We start from the raw sequence: 18,538 nt of genomic DNA, 5'->3' as shown, positions 1-18,538 counted from the left end.
TGCCCTCTGTAGTGTCAAAGAGACCCTTTGTGTGTTTTCTGTGGTGTTGGAAAGACCTCTGTCCGTCCTTTGTAGTGTCAGTGAGACCTCTGTCCATCTTCTGTAGTGTTGGAGAGACTTCTGTCCATCCTCAGTAGTGTTGGGAGACCTCTGTCCATCCTCAGTAGTGTTGGGAGACCTCTGTCCATCCTCTGTAGTGTTGGAGAGACTTCTGTCCATCCTCTGTAGTGTTGGGAGACTTCTGTCCATCCTCTGTAGTGTTGGAGAGACCTCTGTCCATCCTCTGTAGTGTTGGGAGACCTCTGTCCATCTTCTGTAGTGTTGAAGAGACTTCTGTCCATCCTCTGTAGTGTTGGGAGACCTCTGTCCATCTTCTGTAGTGTTGAAGAGACTTCTGTCCATCCTCTGTAGTGTCATAAAGACCATCTGTCTGTCCTCTGTAGTGTTGGGGAGACCTCTGTCCTTCCTCTGTAGTGTCGGAGAGACTCTTTGTGTGTCCTCTTGGGGAGACCTCTGTCCATCCATTGTAGTGTTAGAGAGACCTCTATCCATCCTCTGTCGTGTTGGGGAGAGCTATGTCCGATCTCTGTAGTGTTGGGGAGACCTCTGTCCATCCTATGTTATGTTGGGGAGACCTATGTCCGATCTCTGTAGTGTTGGGGAGACCTATGTCCGATCTCTGTAGTGTTGGGGAGACCTATGTCCGATCTCTGTCGTGTTGTGGAGACCTATGTCCGATCTCTGTAGTGTTGGGGAGACCTATGTCCGATCTCTGTCGTGTTGGGGAGACCTATGTCCGATCTCTGTAGTGTTGGGGAGACCTCTGTCCATCCTATGTTATGTTGGGGAGACCTATGTCCGATCTCTGTCGTGTTGGGGAGACCTATGTCCGATCTCTGTCATGTTGGGGAGACCTATGTCCGATCTCTGTCGTGTTGGGGAGACCTATGTCCGATCTCTGTCGTGTTGGGGAGACCTATGTCCGATCTCTGTCGTGTTGGGGAGACCTATGTCCTATCTCTGTCGTGTTGGGGAGACCTATGTCCTATCTCTGTTGTGTTGGGGAGACCTATGTCCGATCTCTGTCGCGTTGGAGAGACCTATGTCCTATCTCTGTCGTGTTGGGGAGACCTATGTCCTATCTCTGTCGTGTTGGGGAGACCTATGTCCGATCTCTGTATTGTTGGGGAGACCTATGTCCGATCTCTGTCATGTTGGGGAGACCTATGTCCGATCTCTGTCGTGTTGGGAAGACCTATGTCCGATCTCTGTAGTGTTGGGGAGACCTATGTCCGATCTCTGTCGTGTTGGGGAGACCTATGTCCGATCTCTGTTATGTTGGGGAGACCTCTGTCCATCCTCTGTTATGTTGGGGAGACCTATGTCCTATCTGTTGTGTTGGGGAGACCTATGTACGAACTCTGTCGTGTTGGGGAGACCTATGTCCGATCTCTGTATTGTTGGGGAGACCTATGTCCGATCTCTGTCATGTTGTGGAGACCTATGTCCGATCTCTGTCGTGTTGGGGAGACCTATGTCCGATCTCTGTCGTGTTGGGGAGACCTATGTCCGATCTCTGTTATGTTGGGGAGACCTCTGTCCATCCTCTGTTATGTTGGGAGACCTCTGTCCATCTTCTGTAGTGTTGAAGAGACTTCTGTCCATCCTCTGTAGTGTCATAAAGACCATCTGTCTGTCCTCTGTAGTGTTGGGGAGACCTCTGTCCTTCCTCTGTAGTGTCGGAGAGACTCTTTGTGTGTCCTCTTGGGGAGACCTCTGTCCATCCATTGTAGTGTTAGAGAGACCTCTATCCATCCTCTGTCGTGTTGAGGAGAGCTATGTCCGATCTCTGTAGTGTTGGGGAGACCTCTGTCCATCCTATGTTATGTTGGGGAGACCTATGTCCGATCTCTGTAGTGTTGGGGAGACCTCTGTCCATCCTATGTTATGTTGTGGAGACCTATGTCCGATCTCTGTCGTGTTGTGGAGACCTATGTCCGATCTCTGTCGTGTTGTGGAGACCTATGTCCGATCTCTGTAGTGTTGGGGAGACCTATGTCCGATCTCTGTCGTGTTGGGGAGACCTATGTCCGATCTCTGTCGTGTTGGGGAGACCTATGTCCGATCTCTGTCATGTTGGGGAGACCTATGTCTGATCTCTGTCATGTTGGGGAGACCTATGTCCGATCTCTGTCGTGTTGGGGAGACCTATGTCCGATCTCTGTCGTGTTGGGGAGACCTATGTCCGATCTCTGTCATGTTGGGGAGACCTATGTCCGATCTCTGTCATGTTGGGGAGACCTATGTCCGATCTCTGTTATGTTGGGGAGACCTCTGTCCATCCTCTGTTATGTTGGGGAGACCTCTGTCCATCCTCTGTAGTGTTGGGGAGACCTCTGTCCATCCTCTGTTATGTTGGGGCTTGCTGCAGTTTCTTGTGCTGTCCCCCTGATAGACGAAGCCATGTCAATACATCCTTGGGTCCTTCTTGGAGAGAAAAATCTGATTCAATGCATGAAAATCTTCCACCAAGCTGGAAGACTCATGCGTGGAATTCCGCTGCTCTCATATCCGTGCTCAGTATTGTCCCCTGATGTTACCGCGTGCCATCAAATTGAGGATGGGATTGGGCTGTCTATGGCCCCTAATATGCTGATGTCAGTAGGCACCTTTAGGGGGAATATACGAGTCTGTATATAAAATATGATCTAACGGCAAGTGTTTCAAAGTAAAAAAATTCCTTTAAAGTTTATCTAAACACAAGAACAAATCTAGAGGTTTCTCCAGTCCTTCGATGTAGTGGCTGAATTAGTCGACCTTTTCAGGTTTTCTCCATTATTCTCACCTGGTGATCCTGCCAGTAACCCGCTTTCTGTCCTAGGGTGACAACGACCACTGGACTGTATTAATGGAGCTTTGTCACCCTAGGGCAGGACTACAGGGTGTTCTATAGTTCAGAGGTGAATTGGGTAAGACTAAAACAGTGCAAAGTTCTCAGAAACTTGGCAGCTCACGGGATTTCTGGCAGGATCAGCAGGCATTTATTTCACTTTACCAACAGAACACTTTGAATGAGATCCGGAGCATGAAACTAAGCGAATAGGAGGAGTTCATTCACTGTAAGGTAAATGTAATGAGGATTCCTCTTGTGATCTCTGCCAGTGGAAAGTCGATTGTTCAGAATTCTTTGATCCTGTGTGATGGTTTTAGGGGGAAGGGGACTTTGCACCCAGTTTGTACTAACGACCATTGTGCATGCCGCCATCTTTGATTTTCTGTTTCCATCTTGCAGTTCCCACTCGTCTTATTTCTTCATTTTGTTTTTTTTTTCCCATTTTTTTTCTTTCTTCTTTTTAGTTTCCACCCTTCAGATAAATGTGTCCTCCTCTCCTTCCCAGTCTCCTCCTCCTGACTATAGTAACTATGGAGCTGCTTCTGCCTCTGGTGTCTTCCCGCCACCCTCATATGCCAAAGTCATCTCTACGGCTTCTCCCGCTGCTCCCGGAGCTACTTATAAACCCGTTCCAATGCCCCCCAGTGGTGACTCCTCCGAATTCCCGCCCGGAATCGAGCCTTTCCAAGGTTCCGCTTTTTCTCCAGTACGGCCAAGCAATGGGACTCTGTCACGAAGCGTCAAACAGATCTCCTTGTCCCCGCCCCCTGTTTCCGGCACCCATTCCCCATTGACCTCTCATCAGACTGTCAGATCTCCATCTGTGACCTATTCCTCCCGCTCTTCCTCCCCCGCTGTCTCACTGGTGTCACCGGGATTCAACAAAAGTGTGTCTCCGATTCCGACAACGCTTCCTCTGACTCCTGATCCCCAGAATGTCAGGATGAAGGGAGGCTCCGACAAAACAGTCCAAAAACCCTACCTACCTCAACTAGACCTAGATGACCGAGAAGAAGAGCCACAAGCCCCTCAGAATCCAGTGAGCGCCCCAAGACCCCACCTTAGAACCGCTGAGCGTTCCTTTCTATCCTGCTTAGAAACGGTGCCTCTAGCTCAAATGCCCGTCATCGCCACCCCTACCGGAACCCTGACCTCCATCCAACCTTTCCATCCGTCCTCCCTTGCTCCGCACCTCTCCTCACACATTGTCTCACTACCTCCTCCTTACGCTGCTGTATCTGACATCCATTTGTCCAAGAGGACCCCGCATTGCTTGACCTCATCTGCTATTTCCCACTTAAGTAAGTACATGTGTTTCCGTACGTGTTACCACAGCATGCCATGTTTTCTTGGCCTCCTATATAATAGTATAACAAAAACCTATAAGCCTTTGTGTGTCCAGCCAGGCTGATGATATTCTGGAAAAGGACTGAGTGCTTTGAGGAACCTCGGGCATTGGTTTATCATTTATCTGTTGTAAGTACAGTATCTCACAAAAGTAAGTACACCCTCCCATTTTATTCTATCTTTTCATGTGACAACACTGAAGAAATTACAATTTGCTACAATGTAAAGTAGTGAGTGTACAGCTTGTATAACAGTGTAAATTTACTGTCCCCTCAAAATAACTCAACACACAGCCATTAATGTCTAAACCGCTGGCAACAAAAGTCAGTACACCCTAAGTGAAAATGTCCAAATTGGGCCCAATTAGCCATTTTCCCTCCCCTGTGTCATGTGACTCGTTAGTGTTACAAGGTCTCAGGTGTGAATGGGGGAGGTGTGTTCAATTTGGTGTTATCGCTCTCACTCTCTCATACTGGTCACTGGAAGTTCAGCATGGCACCTCATGGCAAAGAACTCTCTGAGGATCTGAAAAAAGAATTGTTGCTCTACATAAAGATGGCCGAGGCCAGTGATGGCGACCTTTTGGCACCCCAGATGTTTTGGAACTCCATTTCCCATGATGGTAAACCACACTGCAGAGTACAGGAGTATCATGTGAAATATAGTCACAACATCTGGGGTACCAAGGTTCACCATCACTGGCCTAGGCTATAAGATTGCCAAGACCCTGAAACTGAGCTGCAGCACGGTGGCCAAGACCATACAGGACAGGTTCCACTCAGAACAGGCCTCACCATGGTCCACCAAAGAAGTTGAGTGCTGTGCTCAGCGTCATATCCTGAGGTTGTCTTTGGAAAATAGACGTATGAGTGCTGCCAGCATTGCTGCAGAGGTTGAAGGGGTGGGGGAGGGGTCAGCCTGTCAGTGCTCAGACCATACGCCGCACACTGCATCAAATTGGTCTGCATGGCTGTCATCCCAGAAGGAAGCCTCTTCTAAAGATGATGCACAAGAAAGCCTGCAAACAGTTTGCTGAAGACAAGCAGACTAAGGACATGGATTACTGGAACCATCTCCTGTGCTCTGATGAGACCAAGATAAACTTATTTGGTGTCAGATGGTGTCAGGCGTGTGTGGGGGCAACCAGGTGAGGAGTACAAAGACAAGTGTGTCTTCCTACAGTCAGGCATGGTGGTGGGAGTGTCATGGTCTGGGGCTGCATGAGTGCTGCCAGCACTGGGGAGCTACAGTTCATTGAGGGAACCATGAATGCCAACATGTACTGTGACATACTGAAGCAGAGCATAATCCCCTCCCTTCAGAGGCTGGGGGGCAGGGCAGTATTCCAACATAACGACCCCAAACACCTCCAAGACCACCACTGCCTTGCTAAAGAAGCTGAGGGTAAAGGTGATGGACTGGCCAAGCATGTCTCCAGATCTAAACCCTATTGATCATCTGTGGGGATCCTCAAACAGAAGGTGGAGGAGCGCAAGGTCTCTAACATCCACCAGCTCTGTGATGTCATCATGGAGGAGGGGAAGAGGACTCCAGTGACAACCTGTGAAGCTCTGGTGAACTCCATGCCCAAGAGGGTTAAGGCAGTGCTGGAAAATAATGGCGGCCACACAAAATATTGACACTTTGGGCCCAATTTGGAGATTGTAACTTAGGGGTGTACTCACTTTTGTTGCCAGCGGTTTAGACATTAATGGCTGTGTGTTGAGTTATTTTGAGGGGACAGTAAATTTACACTGTTATACAAGCTGTACACTCACTACTTTACATTGTAGCAAAGTCTCATTTCTTCAGTGTTGTCACATGAAAAGATAGAATAAAATGTGAGGGGTGTACTTACTTTTGTGAGACACTGTAATTTGGTAGAACTTCTAGATCCGTTTACGTCTCACACCTTTCTATATCTTTTAAAGTCCTTTTCCACCCGCCTGGTAATAATGATTTCTGCAAGGAAATTCCTTAAAATACATTTTTTGCTCATTGGAAATGCTTCTTCCTGCTCTCCCTCTCCAGTGCTCTGTGCTGGCAGAGCTGAGTAGCAGCCACACCCCTCATCACAAGTGTCCTCACTCAGAGAAGGGAAGGGGGCGGGTCTGGCACTGACTAAAGGCCCGTACACACGTACCGATCGTCGGCATACAAACGTCGGTGGACGAAGGATCTGCCGATTGTACGCGTGTTAGTATGGTGCCTCCGACAGATGTCTGCGCACAATCCGCGGACAAAAGTCTTTCGTGCAAACATGAAAATATTTGTATGCCGACACCAGAACGGACGATTGTTCGCCAGTCAGTACACAATTCGGCCGACAGACCGCAGATTTGCAAGACTGGGCATGCTCAGAAAATAGAAAACACAGGGAAAGTTAACCATTACATGACATCACTTCTGCAGTCGGCGGACAAAATTCTTGTGCTGTCCTTGTGCTGTCTTTGCACTTTTCAGCAGACACCGACATCCCGGGGAGAAAAGAGGAACATTTGTAAGCCGACCATCGGTACGTGTGTACGGGCCTTAACTCTGGTAGGACCATCATATTTAGCTGCTGTAACAGGAAAGAGGAGGTGAGACTGAATGGGAGTGGTCTAATTTCATCTCTCTTTTCATTTGGGCTTTAAAATGTATTTTAGTTATCGTTGATGTAAAAGTTTGGCTTCGTTTTTTTGGGCAGAGTAAGGAAAGGGTTAAGTGCTAAGAAGTTATTGCTGGCTGTGCTTCCATTGGAGAGATTTCCCCCCACTTCCTGTCCCAATGACCACAGAGGACCTCAATGAGTAATAAAACTCCAATGAAAAACATTTCCGTAACTTCGAAAACGAAAGATAAAGATCTACTTTTATCCCCACAAATGGTGGCTCTCCGCCGGAGAATGTTCAGACAACACCACCAGGGAAATGTATGCAACACACATCCACTAAAAAGGCTAAAGAGACAGCCCATGATTCAGTGAGTAATAAGAAAGTCCAGCATTGTCCCACATGATCTAGTGATTAATAAGAAAGTCCAGCATTGTCCCACATGATCTAGTGATTAATAAGAAAGTCCAGCATTGTCCTCCATGATCTAGAGATTAATAAGAAAGCCCAGCATTGTCCCCCATGATCTAGTGATTAATAAGAAAGCCCAGCATTGTCCCCCATGATCTAGTGATTAATAAGAAAGCCCAGCATTGTCCCCCATGATCTAGTGATTAATAAGAAAGTCCAGCATTGTCCTCCATGATCTAGTGAGTAATAAGAAAGCCCAGCATTGTCCTCCATGATCTAGTGATTAATAAGAAAGCCCAGCATTGTCCCCCATGATCTAGAGATTAATAAGAAAGCCCAGCATTGTCCTCTATGATCTAGAGATTAATAAGAAAGCCCAGCATTGTCCTCCGTGATCTAGTGAGTAATAAGAAAGTCCAGCATTGTCCCCCATGATCTAGTGAGTAATAGGAAAGCCCAGCATTGTCCCCCATGATCTAGTGATTAATAAGAAAGCCCAGCATTGTCCCCCATGATCTAGTGATTAATAAGAAAGCCCAGCATTGTCCCCCATGATCTAGTGATTAATAGGAAAGCCCAGCATTGTCCTCTATGATCTAGAGATTAATAAGAAAGCCCAGCATCGTCCTCTATGATCTAGAGATTAATAAGAAAGCCCAGCATTGTCCTCCGTGATCTAGTGATTAATAGGAAAGTCCAGCATTGTCCTCCATGATCTAGAGATTAATAAGAAAGTCCAGCATTGTCCCCCATGATCTAGAGATTAATAAGAAAGTCCAGCATTGTCCTCCATGATCTAGAGATTAATAGGAAAGTCCAGCATTGTCCCCCATGATCTAGAGATTAATAAGAAAGTCCAGCATTGTCCTCCATGATCTAGAGATTAATAGGAAAGTCCAGCATTGTCCTCCATGATCTAGAGATTAATAAGAAAGTCCAGCATTGTCCCCCATGATCTAGAGATTAATAAGAAAGTCCAGCATTGTCCTCCATGATCTAGAGATTAATAAGAAAGTCCAGCATTGTCCCCCATGATCTAGTGAGTAATAAGAATGTCCAGCATTGTCCCCCATGATCTAGTGATTAATAAGAAAGTCCAACATTGTCCCCCATGATCTAGTGATTAATAAGAAAGCCCAGCATTGTCCTCCATGATCTAGTGAGTAATAAGAATGTCCAGCATTGTCCCCCATGATCTAGTGATTAATAAGAAAGTCCAGCATTGTCCCCCATGATCTAGTGATTAATAAGAAAGTCCAGCATTGTCCTCCATGATCTAGTGATTAATAAGAAAGCCCAGCATTGTCTTCCATGATCTAGTGATTAATAAGAAAGCCCAGCATTGTCCCCCATGATCTAGTGATTAATAAGAAAGTCCAGCATTGTCCCCCATGATCTAGTGATTAATAAGAAAGCCCAGCATTGTCCCCCATGATCTAGTGATTAATAAGAAAGCCCAGCATTGTCCTCCGTGATCTAGTGATTATTAAGAAAGCCCAGCATTGTCCTCCATGATCCAGAGATTAATAAGAAAGTCCAGCATTGTCCTCCTTGATCTAGTGATTAATAAGAAAGTCCAGCATTGTCCTCCATGATCTAGTGATTAATAAGAAAGTCCAGCATTGTCCCCCATGATCTAGTGATTAATAAGAAAGCCCAGCATTGTCCTCCATGATCTAGTGAGTAATAAGAATGTCCAGCATTGTCCCCCATGATCTAGTGATTAATAAGAAAGTCCAGCATTGTCCTCCATGATCTAGTGATTAATAAGAAAGCCCAGCATTGTCCTCCATGATCTAGTGATTAATAAGAAAGCCCAGCATTGTCCCCCATGATCTAGTGATTAATAAGAAAGCCCAGCATTGTCCCCCATGATCTAGTGATTAATAAGAAAGCCCAGCATTGTCCTCCGTGATCTAGTGATTAATAAGAAAGCCCAGCATTGTCCTCCATGATCCAGAGATTAATAAGAAAGTCCAGCATTGTCCTCCATGATCTAGTGATTAATAAGAAAGCCCAGCATTGTCCCCCATGATCTAGTGATTAATAAGAAAGCCCAGCATTGTCCCCCATGATCTAGTGATTAATAAGAAAGTCCAGCATTGTCCTCCATGATCTAGTGATTAATAGGAAAGCCCAGCATTGTCCTCCATGATCTAGAGATTAATAAGAAAGCCCAGCATTGTCCCCCATGATCTAGTGATTAATAAGAAAGCCCAGCATTGTCCCCCATGATCTAGTGATTAATAGGAAAGCCCAGCATTGTCCTCCATGATCTAGTGATTAATAGGAAAGCCCAGCATTGTCCTCCATGATCTAGAGATTAATAAGAAAGCCCAGCATTGTCCTCCGTGATCTAGTGATTAATAAGAAAGCCCAGCATTGTCCCCCATGATCTAGTGATTAATAAGAAAGCCCAGCATTGTCCCCCATGATCTAGAGATTAATAAGAAAGCCCAGCATTGTCCTCTATGATCTAGAGATTAATAAGAAAGCCCAGCATTGTCCTCCGTGATCTAGTGAGTAATAAGAAAGTCCAGCATTGTCCCCCATGATCTAGTGAGTAATAGGAAAGCCCAGCATTGTCCCCCATGATCTAGTGATTAATAAGAAAGCCCAGCATTGTCCCCCATGATCTAGTGATTAATAAGAAAGCCCAGCATTGTCCCCCATGATCTAGTGATTAATAGGAAAGCCCAGCATTGTCCTCTATGATCTAGAGATTAATAAGAAAGCCCAGCATCGTCCTCTATGATCTAGAGATTAATAAGAAAGCCCAGCATTGTCCTCCGTGATCTAGTGATTAATAGGAAAGTCCAGCATTGTCCTCCATGATCTAGAGATTAATAAGAAAGTCCAGCATTGTCCCCCATGATCTAGAGATTAATAAGAAAGTCCAGCATTGTCCTCCATGATCTAGAGATTAATAGGAAAGTCCAGCATTGTCCCCCATGATCTAGAGATTAATAAGAAAGTCCAGCATTGTCCTCCATGATCTAGAGATTAATAGGAAAGTCCAGCATTGTCCTCCATGATCTAGAGATTAATAAGAAAGTCCAGCATTGTCCCCCATGATCTAGAGATTAATAAGAAAGTCCAGCATTGTCCTCCATGATCTAGAGATTAATAAGAAAGTCCAGCATTGTCCCCCATGATCTAGTGAGTAATAAGAATGTCCAGCATTGTCCCCCATGATCTAGTGATTAATAAGAAAGTCCAACATTGTCCCCCATGATCTAGTGATTAATAAGAAAGCCCAGCATTGTCTTCCATGATCTAGTGAGTAATAAGAATGTCCAGCATTGTCCCCCATGATCTAGTGATTAATAAGAAAGCCCAGCATTGTCCCCCATGATCTAGTGATTAATAAGAAAGCCCAGCATTGTCCTCCGTGATCTAGTGATTAATAAGAAAGCCCAGCATTGTCCTCCATGATCCAGAGATTAATAAGAAAGTCCAGCATTGTCCTCCATGATCTAGTGATTAATAAGAAAGTCCAGCATTGTCCTCCATGATCTAGTGATTAATAAGAAAGTCCAGCATTGTCCCCCATGATCTAGTGATTAATAAGAAAGCCCAGCATTGTCCTCCATGATCTAGTGAGTAATAAGAATGTCCAGCATTGTCCCCCATGATCTAGTGATTAATAAGAAAGCCCAGCATTGTCCTCCATGATCTAGTGATTAATAAGAAAGCCCAGCATTGTCCCCCATGATCTAGTGATTAATAAGAAAGCCCAGCATTGTCCCCCATGATCTAGTGATTAATAAGAAAGCCCAGCATTGTCCTCCGTGATCTAGTGATTAATAAGAAAGCCCAGCATTGTCCCCCATGATCTAGTGATTAATAAGAAAGCCCAGCATTGTCCCCCATGATCTAGTGATTAATAAGAAAGTCCAGCATTGTCCTCCATGATCTAGTGATTAATAGGAAAGCCCAGCATTGTCCTCCATGATCTAGAGATTAATAAGAAAGCCCAGCATTGTCCCCCATGATCTAGTGATTAATAAGAAAGCCCAGCATTGTCCCCCATGATCTAGTGATTAATAAGAAAGCCCAGCATTGTCCCCCATGATCTAGTGATTAATAAGAAAGCCCAGCATTGTCCCCCATGATCTAGTGATTAATAGGAAAGCCCAGCATTGTCCTCCATGATCTAGTGATTAATAGGAAAGCCCAGCATTGTCCTCCATGATCTAGAGATTAATAAGAAAGCCCAGCATTGTCCTCCGTGATCTAGTGATTAATAAGAAAGCCCAGCATTGTCCCCCATGATCTAGTGATTAATAAGAAAGCCCAGCATTGTCCCCCATGATCTAGTGATTAATAGGAAAGCCCAGCATTGTCCTCCATGATCTAGTGATTAATAGGAAAGCCCAGCATTGTCCTCCATGATCTACTGAGTAATAAGAAAGCCCAGCATTGTCCCCCATGATCTAGTGATTAATAAGAAAGCCCAGCATTGTCCTCCATGATCTAGTGATTAATAAGAAAGCCCAGCATTGTCCTCCATGATCTAGTGATTAATAAGAAAGCCCAGCATTGTCCTCCATGATCTAGTGATTAATAGGAAAGTCCATCCAATAAATGCTGTGGGAGACATGAGATGGCACCCACTAAATCATGGGGTGCTGCTGGAAGCATGACCACAACTCACAGCCAGGCCAATCCACTTTGGGGGATGGCCAGCCCTGGCTGTGAGGTTTAGTTATGTTTGTGGTGGACTTCCCTTTCTTCTTATGTCTCCCACAGCATTTAATCGATTACTTATCGTTCATCTTTGAGAAGCCTCTAAAGGAAGTTGGGTTCCCCCAATAAAACCAATCAGGATGTTTCAGCGGCCATTCTTCTTCATCCAGCTGTGATGTCTCCTAAGTCTGGGGATGGAATCTTCCTCACAGATGAGGTTTTGGGGCAGCGAGGGACTTATTTTAGGATCCTTCTCTATGGGTTCCAGAAAATGGGCGGTCCCTTTATACTGCATCTTGCTGGTCCCTGTGGCCGTCTTGGTGGATTTGGGTTTGATGCAAAACATTACAGGAGAAATACTGAGATTTGTCAGCATTTGGAGTTTCAATTACTCCTAAGAGACTTTATATACCTTCAAACATCCGATTTATCCATCCTGATATATGAAACCCCAGAAAACCTTTGGTGGTGATCAACGTCTGGAAGATCTACACTACAGCTAAATTAATAGTTTCCTTCATGATGTCCTCACTACCCAGGGGAGGACTGGGCCAGGGGGCAGGGGGGCAATTGCCCCCTGGACCGCTCTGATGTCCTGTAAAGAGGCTGCACCACTTCTGCCACAGACATGCCTAATGGAGTCCTGGTGAAGAGAAGTAAAAAGTCCCCATCACTGACCTACTGAGTACAGAATGAAGACAAGGTCAGAGCGTAGGTCAGAGCGTAGGTCAGAGCGTAGGTCGGAGCGTAGGACGGAGCGTAGGACGGAGCGTAGGACGGAGCGTAGGACGGAGCGTAGGACAGAACGTAGGTCAGAGCGTAGGACAGAGCGTAGGTCGGAGCGTAGGACAGAGCGTAGGACAGAGGAGCGTAGGTCAGAGCGTAGGACGGAGCGTAGGACGGAGCGTAGGACAGAGCGTAGGTCGGAGCGTAGGACAGAGGAGCGTAGGACGGAGCGTAGGACAGAGCATAGGACAGAGGAGCGTAGGACAGAGGAGCGTAGGACAGAGGAGCGTAGGACAGAGGAGCGTAGGACAGAGGAGCGTAGGACAGAGGAGCGTAGGACAGAGGAGCGTAGGACAGAGGAGCGTAGGACAGAGGAGCGTAGGACAGAGGAGCGTAGGACAGGGCGTAGGACAGAGCGTAGGACAGAACGTAGGACAGAGCGTAGGACAGAGCGTAGGTCAGAGCGTAGGACAGAACGTAGGACGGAGCGTAGGTCGGAGCGTAGGACAGAGGAGCGTAGGACAGAGGAGCGTAGGACAGAGGAGCGTAGGACAGAGGAGCGTAGGACAGAGGAGCGTAGGACGGAGCGTAGGACAGAGCGTAGGTCAGGGCGTAGGACAGGGCATAGGACAGAGCGTAGGTCAGAGCGTAGGACAGAACGTAGGTCAGAGCGTAGGACAGAGCGTAGGACAGAGCGTAGGTCAGAGCGTAGGACAGAACGTAGGACAGAGCGTAGGTCGGAGCGTAGGACAGAGCGTAGGACAGAGGAGCGTAGGTCAGAGCGTAGGACGGAGCGTAGGACAGAGCGTAGGTCGGAGCGTAGGACAGAGCGTAGGTCGGAGCGTAGGACAGGGCGTAGGACAGAGGAGCGTAGGTCAGAGCGTAGGACGGAGCGTAGGACAGAGGAGCGTAGGTCGGAGCGTAGGACAGAGCGTAGGTCGGAGCGTAGGACAGAGGAGCGTAGGACAGAGGAGCGTAGGACAGAGGAGCGTAGGACAGAGGAGCGTAGGACAGAGGAGCGTAGGACAGAGGAGCGTAGGACAGAGCGTAGGTCAGGGCGTAGGTCAGGGCGTAGGACAGGGCGTAGGACAGAGGAGCGTAGGACAGAGGAGCGTAGGACAGAGGAGCGTAGGACAGAGCGTAGGTCGGAGCGTAGGACAGAGCGTAGGTCGGAGCGTAGGACAGAGCGTAGGACAGAGGAGCGTAGGTCAGAGCGTAGGACGGAGCGTAGGACAGAGCGTAGGTCGGAGCGTAGGACAGAGCGTAGGTCGGAGCGTAGGACAGGGCGTAGGACAGAGGAGCGTAGGTCAGAGCGTAGGACGGAGCGTAGGACAGAGGAGCGTAGGTCGGAGCGTAGGACAGAGCGTAGGTCGGAGCGTAGGACAGAGGAGCGTAGGACAGAGGAGCGTAGGACAGAGGAGCGTAGGACAGAGGAGCGTAGGACAGAGGAGCGTAGGTCAGGGCGTAGGTCAGGGCGTAGGACAGGGCGTAGGACAGGGCGTAGGACAGAGGAGCGTAGGACAGAGGAGCGTAGGTCAGAGCGTAGGTCAGAGCGTAGGACAGAGCGTAGGTCAGAGCGTAGGTCAGAGCGTAGGTCGGAGCGTAGGACAGAGCGTAGGACAGAGCGTAGGACAGAGGAGCGTAGGTCGGAGCGTAGGTCGGAGCGTAGGACAGAGCGTAGGACAGAGCGTAGGACAGGGCGTAGGACAGAGCGTAGGACAGAGCGTAGGACAGAGGAGCGTAGGACAGAGCGTAGGACAGAGGAGCGTAGGACAGAGTTTAGCGTAGGTCAGAGCGTATGTCAGAGCGTAGGACAGAGGAGCGTAGGACAGAGCGTAGGTCAGAGCGTAGGACAGAGGAGCGTAGGACAGAGGAGCGTAGGACAGAGGAGCGTAGGACAGAGGAGCGTAGGTCAGAGCGTAGGACAGAACGTAGGACAGAGCGTAGGTCGGAGCGTAGGACAGAGCGTAGGACAGAGGAGCGTAGGTCGGAGCGTAGGACAGAGCGTAGGTCGGAGCGTAGGACAGGGCGTAGGACAGAGGAGCGTAGGTCAGAGCGTAGGTCGGAGCGTAGGACGGAGCGTAGGACAGAGGAGCGTAGGTCGGAGCATAGGACAGAGGAGCGTAGGACAGAGGAGCGTAGGACAGAGGAGCGTAGGACAGAGCGTAGGTCAGGGCGTAGGTCAGGGCGTAGGACAGGGCGTAGGACAGAGCGTAGGACAGAGGAGCGTAGGACAGAGCGTAGGTCGGAGCGTAGGACAGAGCGTAGGTCGGAGCGTAGGACAGAGCGTAGGACAGAGGAGCGTAGGTCAGAGCGTAGGACGGAGCGTAGGACAGAGCGTAGGTCGGAGCGTAGGACAGAGCGTAGGTCGGAGCGTAGGACAGGGCGTAGGACAGAGGAGCGTAGGTCAGAGCGTAGGACGGAGCGTAGGACAGAGGAGCGTAGGTCGGAGCGTAGGACAGAGCGTAGGTCGGAGCGTAGGACAGAGGAGCGTAGGACAGAGGAGCGTAGGACAGAGGAGCGTAGGACAGAGGAGCGTAGGACAGAGGAGCGTAGGTCAGGGCGTAGGACAGGGCGTAGGACAGGGCGTAGGACAGAGGAGCGTAGGACAGAGGAGCGTAGGACAGAGGAGCGTAGGTCAGAGCGTAGGACAGAGCGTAGGACAGAGCGTAGGTCAGAGCGTAGGTCAGAGCGTAGGACAGAGCGTAGGACAGTGCGTAGGACAGGGCGTAGGACAGAGCGTAGGACAGAGGAGCGTAGGACAGAGGAGCGTAGGTCGGAGCGTAGGTCGGAGCGTAGGACAGAGCGTAGGACAGGGCGTAGGACAGGGCGTAGGACAGAGCGTAGGACAGAGCGTAGGACAGAGGAGCGTAGGACAGAGCGTAGGACAGAGGAGCGTAGGACAGAGTTTAGCGTAGGTCAGAGCGTATGTCAGAGCGTAGGACAGAGGAGCGTAGGACAGAGCGTAGGTCAGAGCGTAGGACAGAGCGTAGGACAGAGGAGCGTAGGACAGAGGAGCGTAGGTCAGAGCGTAGGACAGAACGTAGGACAGAGCGTAGGACAGAGCGTAGGACAGAGGAGCGTAGGACGGAGCGTAGGTCGGAGCGTAGGACAGAGCGTAGGTCGGAGCGTAGGTCAGAGCGTAGGTCGGAGCGTAGGACGGAGCGTAGGACAGAGGAGCGTAGGTCGGAGCGTAGGACAGAGCGTAGGTCAGAGGAGTGTAGGACAGAGGAGCGTAGGACAGAGGAGCGTAGGTCAGGGCGTAGGTCAGGGCGTAGGACAGGGCGTAGGACAGAGCGTAGGACAGAGGAGCGTAGGACAGAGCGTAGGTCGGAGCGTAGGTCGGAGCGTAGGACAGTGCGTAGGACAGAGCGTAGGACAGAGCGTAGGACAGAGCGTAGGTCAGAGCGTAGGACAGTGCGTAGGACAGGGCGTAGGACAGAGGAGCGTAGGACAGAGCGTAGGTCGGAGCGTAGGTCGGAGCGTAGGTCGGAGCGTAGGACAGAGCGTAGGACAGAGCGTAGGACAGAGCGTAGGTCAGAGCGTAGGACAGAGGAGCGTAGGACAGTGCGTAGGACAGAGGAGCGTAGGACAGTGCGTAGGACAGAGGAGCGTAGGACAGTGCGTAGGACAGAGGAGCGTAGGACAGTGCGTAGGACAGAGGAGCGTAGGACAGAGCGTAGGACAGAGCGTAGGACAGAGGAGCGTAGGACAGAGCGTAGGACAGAGGAGCGTAGGACAGAGCGTAGGACAGAGGAGCGTAGGACAGAGCGTAGGACAGAGGAGCGTAGGACAGAGCGTAGGACAGAGTTTAGCGTAGGTCAGAGCGTATGTCAGAGCGTAGGACAGAGGAGCGTAGGTCAGAGCGTAGGACAGAGGAGCGTAGGACAGAGGAGCGTAGGACAGAGGAGCGTAGGACAGAGTGTAGGTCTCCTCCCCAGCATGGATGGTGTGAACTGTCTGAGCAGAAGCCGGTTCCATGCCCCAACTGGGCTGTCCCAGTTCCCCCCAACTGCCCCCCTGCTGGCCAAGTTGGGAATCTGAATTCAGCCGGTGAGTAGAGATTACCTGGAGCAGAGCTTCAGCCTGGAATGGGGGTCAGGAAGTGGGGGGAGAAGATGGAGAGTGGGAGGGGCCGAGTCTCTGCACCATGGGCCTCTGGTTTGTACTGGGCTGAAAGTTGCCAGTCGGCCCCTGTCACTACCTGTGGTCCCATAAATGGTGGTCCCTGATGAATGTCAGTCTAATACCCTTCATGGGAAGTTTGGTGTCGGTGATCTTACATGGATTAGCGGTGTCCTGGAAGAAGACTCTGGAAACGCCTCGTTGTACACCGTCCCCCCTTCTTATGGATTCCCCGCACCCCACTATAGAGATCCCCTTCTTATGGATTCCCCGCACCCCACTATAGAGACCCCCTTCTTATGGATTCCCCGCACCCCACTATAGAGATCCCCTTCTTATGGATTCCCCGCACCCCACTATAGAGATCCCCTTCCTATGGATTCCCCGCACCCCACTATAGAGATCCCCTTCTTATGGATTCCCCGCACCCCACTATAGAGATCCCCTTCTTATGGATTCCCCGCACCCCACTATAGAGATCCCCTTCTTATGGATTCCCCGCACCCCACTATAGAGATCCCCTTCTTATGGATTCCCCGCACCCCACTATAGAGACCCCCTTCTTATGGATTCCCCGCACCCCACTATAGAGATCCCCTTCTTATGGATTCCCCGCACCCCACTATAGAGATCCCCTTCCTATGGATTCCCCGCACCCCACTATAGAGATCCCCTTCTTATGGATTCCCCGCACCCCACTATAGAGATCCCCTTCCTATGGATTCCCCGCACCCCACTATAGAGATCCCCTTCTTATGGATTCCCCGCACCCCACTATAGAGATCCCCTTCTTATGGATTCCCCGCACCCCACTATAGAGATCCCCTTCTTATGGATTCCCCGCACCCCACTATAGAGATCCCCTTCTTATGGATTCCCCGCACCCCACTATAGAGATCCCCTTCCTATGGATTCCCCGCACCCCACTATAGAGACCCCCTTCTTATGGATTCCCCGCACCCCACTATAGAGATCCCCTTCTTATGGATTCCCCGCACCCCACTATAGAGATCCCCTTCTTATGGATTCCCCGCACCCCACTATAGAGACCCCCTTCTTATGGATTCCCCGCACCCCACTATAGAGATCCCCTTCTTATGGATTCCCCGCACCCCACTATAGAGATCCCCTTCTTATGGATTCCCCGCACCCCACTATAGAGATCCCCTTCTTATGGATTCCCCGCACCCCACTATAGAGATCCCCTTCTTATGGATTCCCCGCACCCCACTATAGAGATCCCCTTCTTATGGATTCCCCGCACCCCACTATAGAGATCCCCTTCTTATGGATTCCCCGCACCCCACTATAGAGATCCCCTTCTTATGGATTCCCCGCACCCCACTATAGAGATCCCCTTCTTATGGATTCCCCGCACCCCACTATAGAGATCCCCTTCTTATGGATTCCCCGCACCCCACTATAGAGATCCCCTTCTTATGGATTCCCCGCACCCCACTATAGAGATCCCCTTCTTATGGATTCCCCGCACCCCACTATAGAGATCCCCTTCTTATGGATTCCCCGCACCCCACTATAGAGATCCCCTTCTTATGGATTCCCCGCACCCCACTATAGAGATCCCCTTCTTATGGATTCCCCGCACCCCACTATAGAGATCCCCTTCTTATGGATTCCCCGCACCCCACTATAGAGATCCCCTTCTTATGGATTCCCCGCACCCCACTATAGAGATCCCCTTCTTATGGATTCCCCGCACCCCACTATAGAGATCCCCTTCTTATGGATTCCC

The 18,538-nt window shown here is 49.6% G+C and overlaps 1 protein-coding gene across 1 annotated transcript in view; it reads left to right on the top strand.

Annotated features, from left to right (window-relative positions):
• Nucleotides 1-3,357: 3,357 nt before the first annotated feature.
• LOC309543692 (ena/VASP-like protein) overlaps nt 3,358-18,538 on the top strand; it is a gene marked incomplete at its 5' end in the record, with an annotated part of 86,148 nt that continues 70,967 nt past the window's right edge. The window contains one exon of the mRNA XM_082276142.1: nt 3,358-4,194. Within this exon, the coding sequence (XP_082132268.1) occupies nt 3,358-4,194 (837 nt within the window). The remainder of the gene's footprint in view (nt 4,195-18,538) is intronic.

The sequence above is a fragment of the Pelophylax lessonae genome, assembly GCF_965119305.1.
Source record: "Pelophylax lessonae genome assembly, contig: HAP1_SCAFFOLD_313, whole genome shotgun sequence".
NCBI classification, from domain to species: domain Eukaryota; kingdom Metazoa; phylum Chordata; class Amphibia; order Anura; family Ranidae; genus Pelophylax; species Pelophylax lessonae.
The sequence above is the reverse complement of the archived record's forward strand: the minus strand, read 5'-3'. Positions and strand labels throughout refer to the sequence as shown.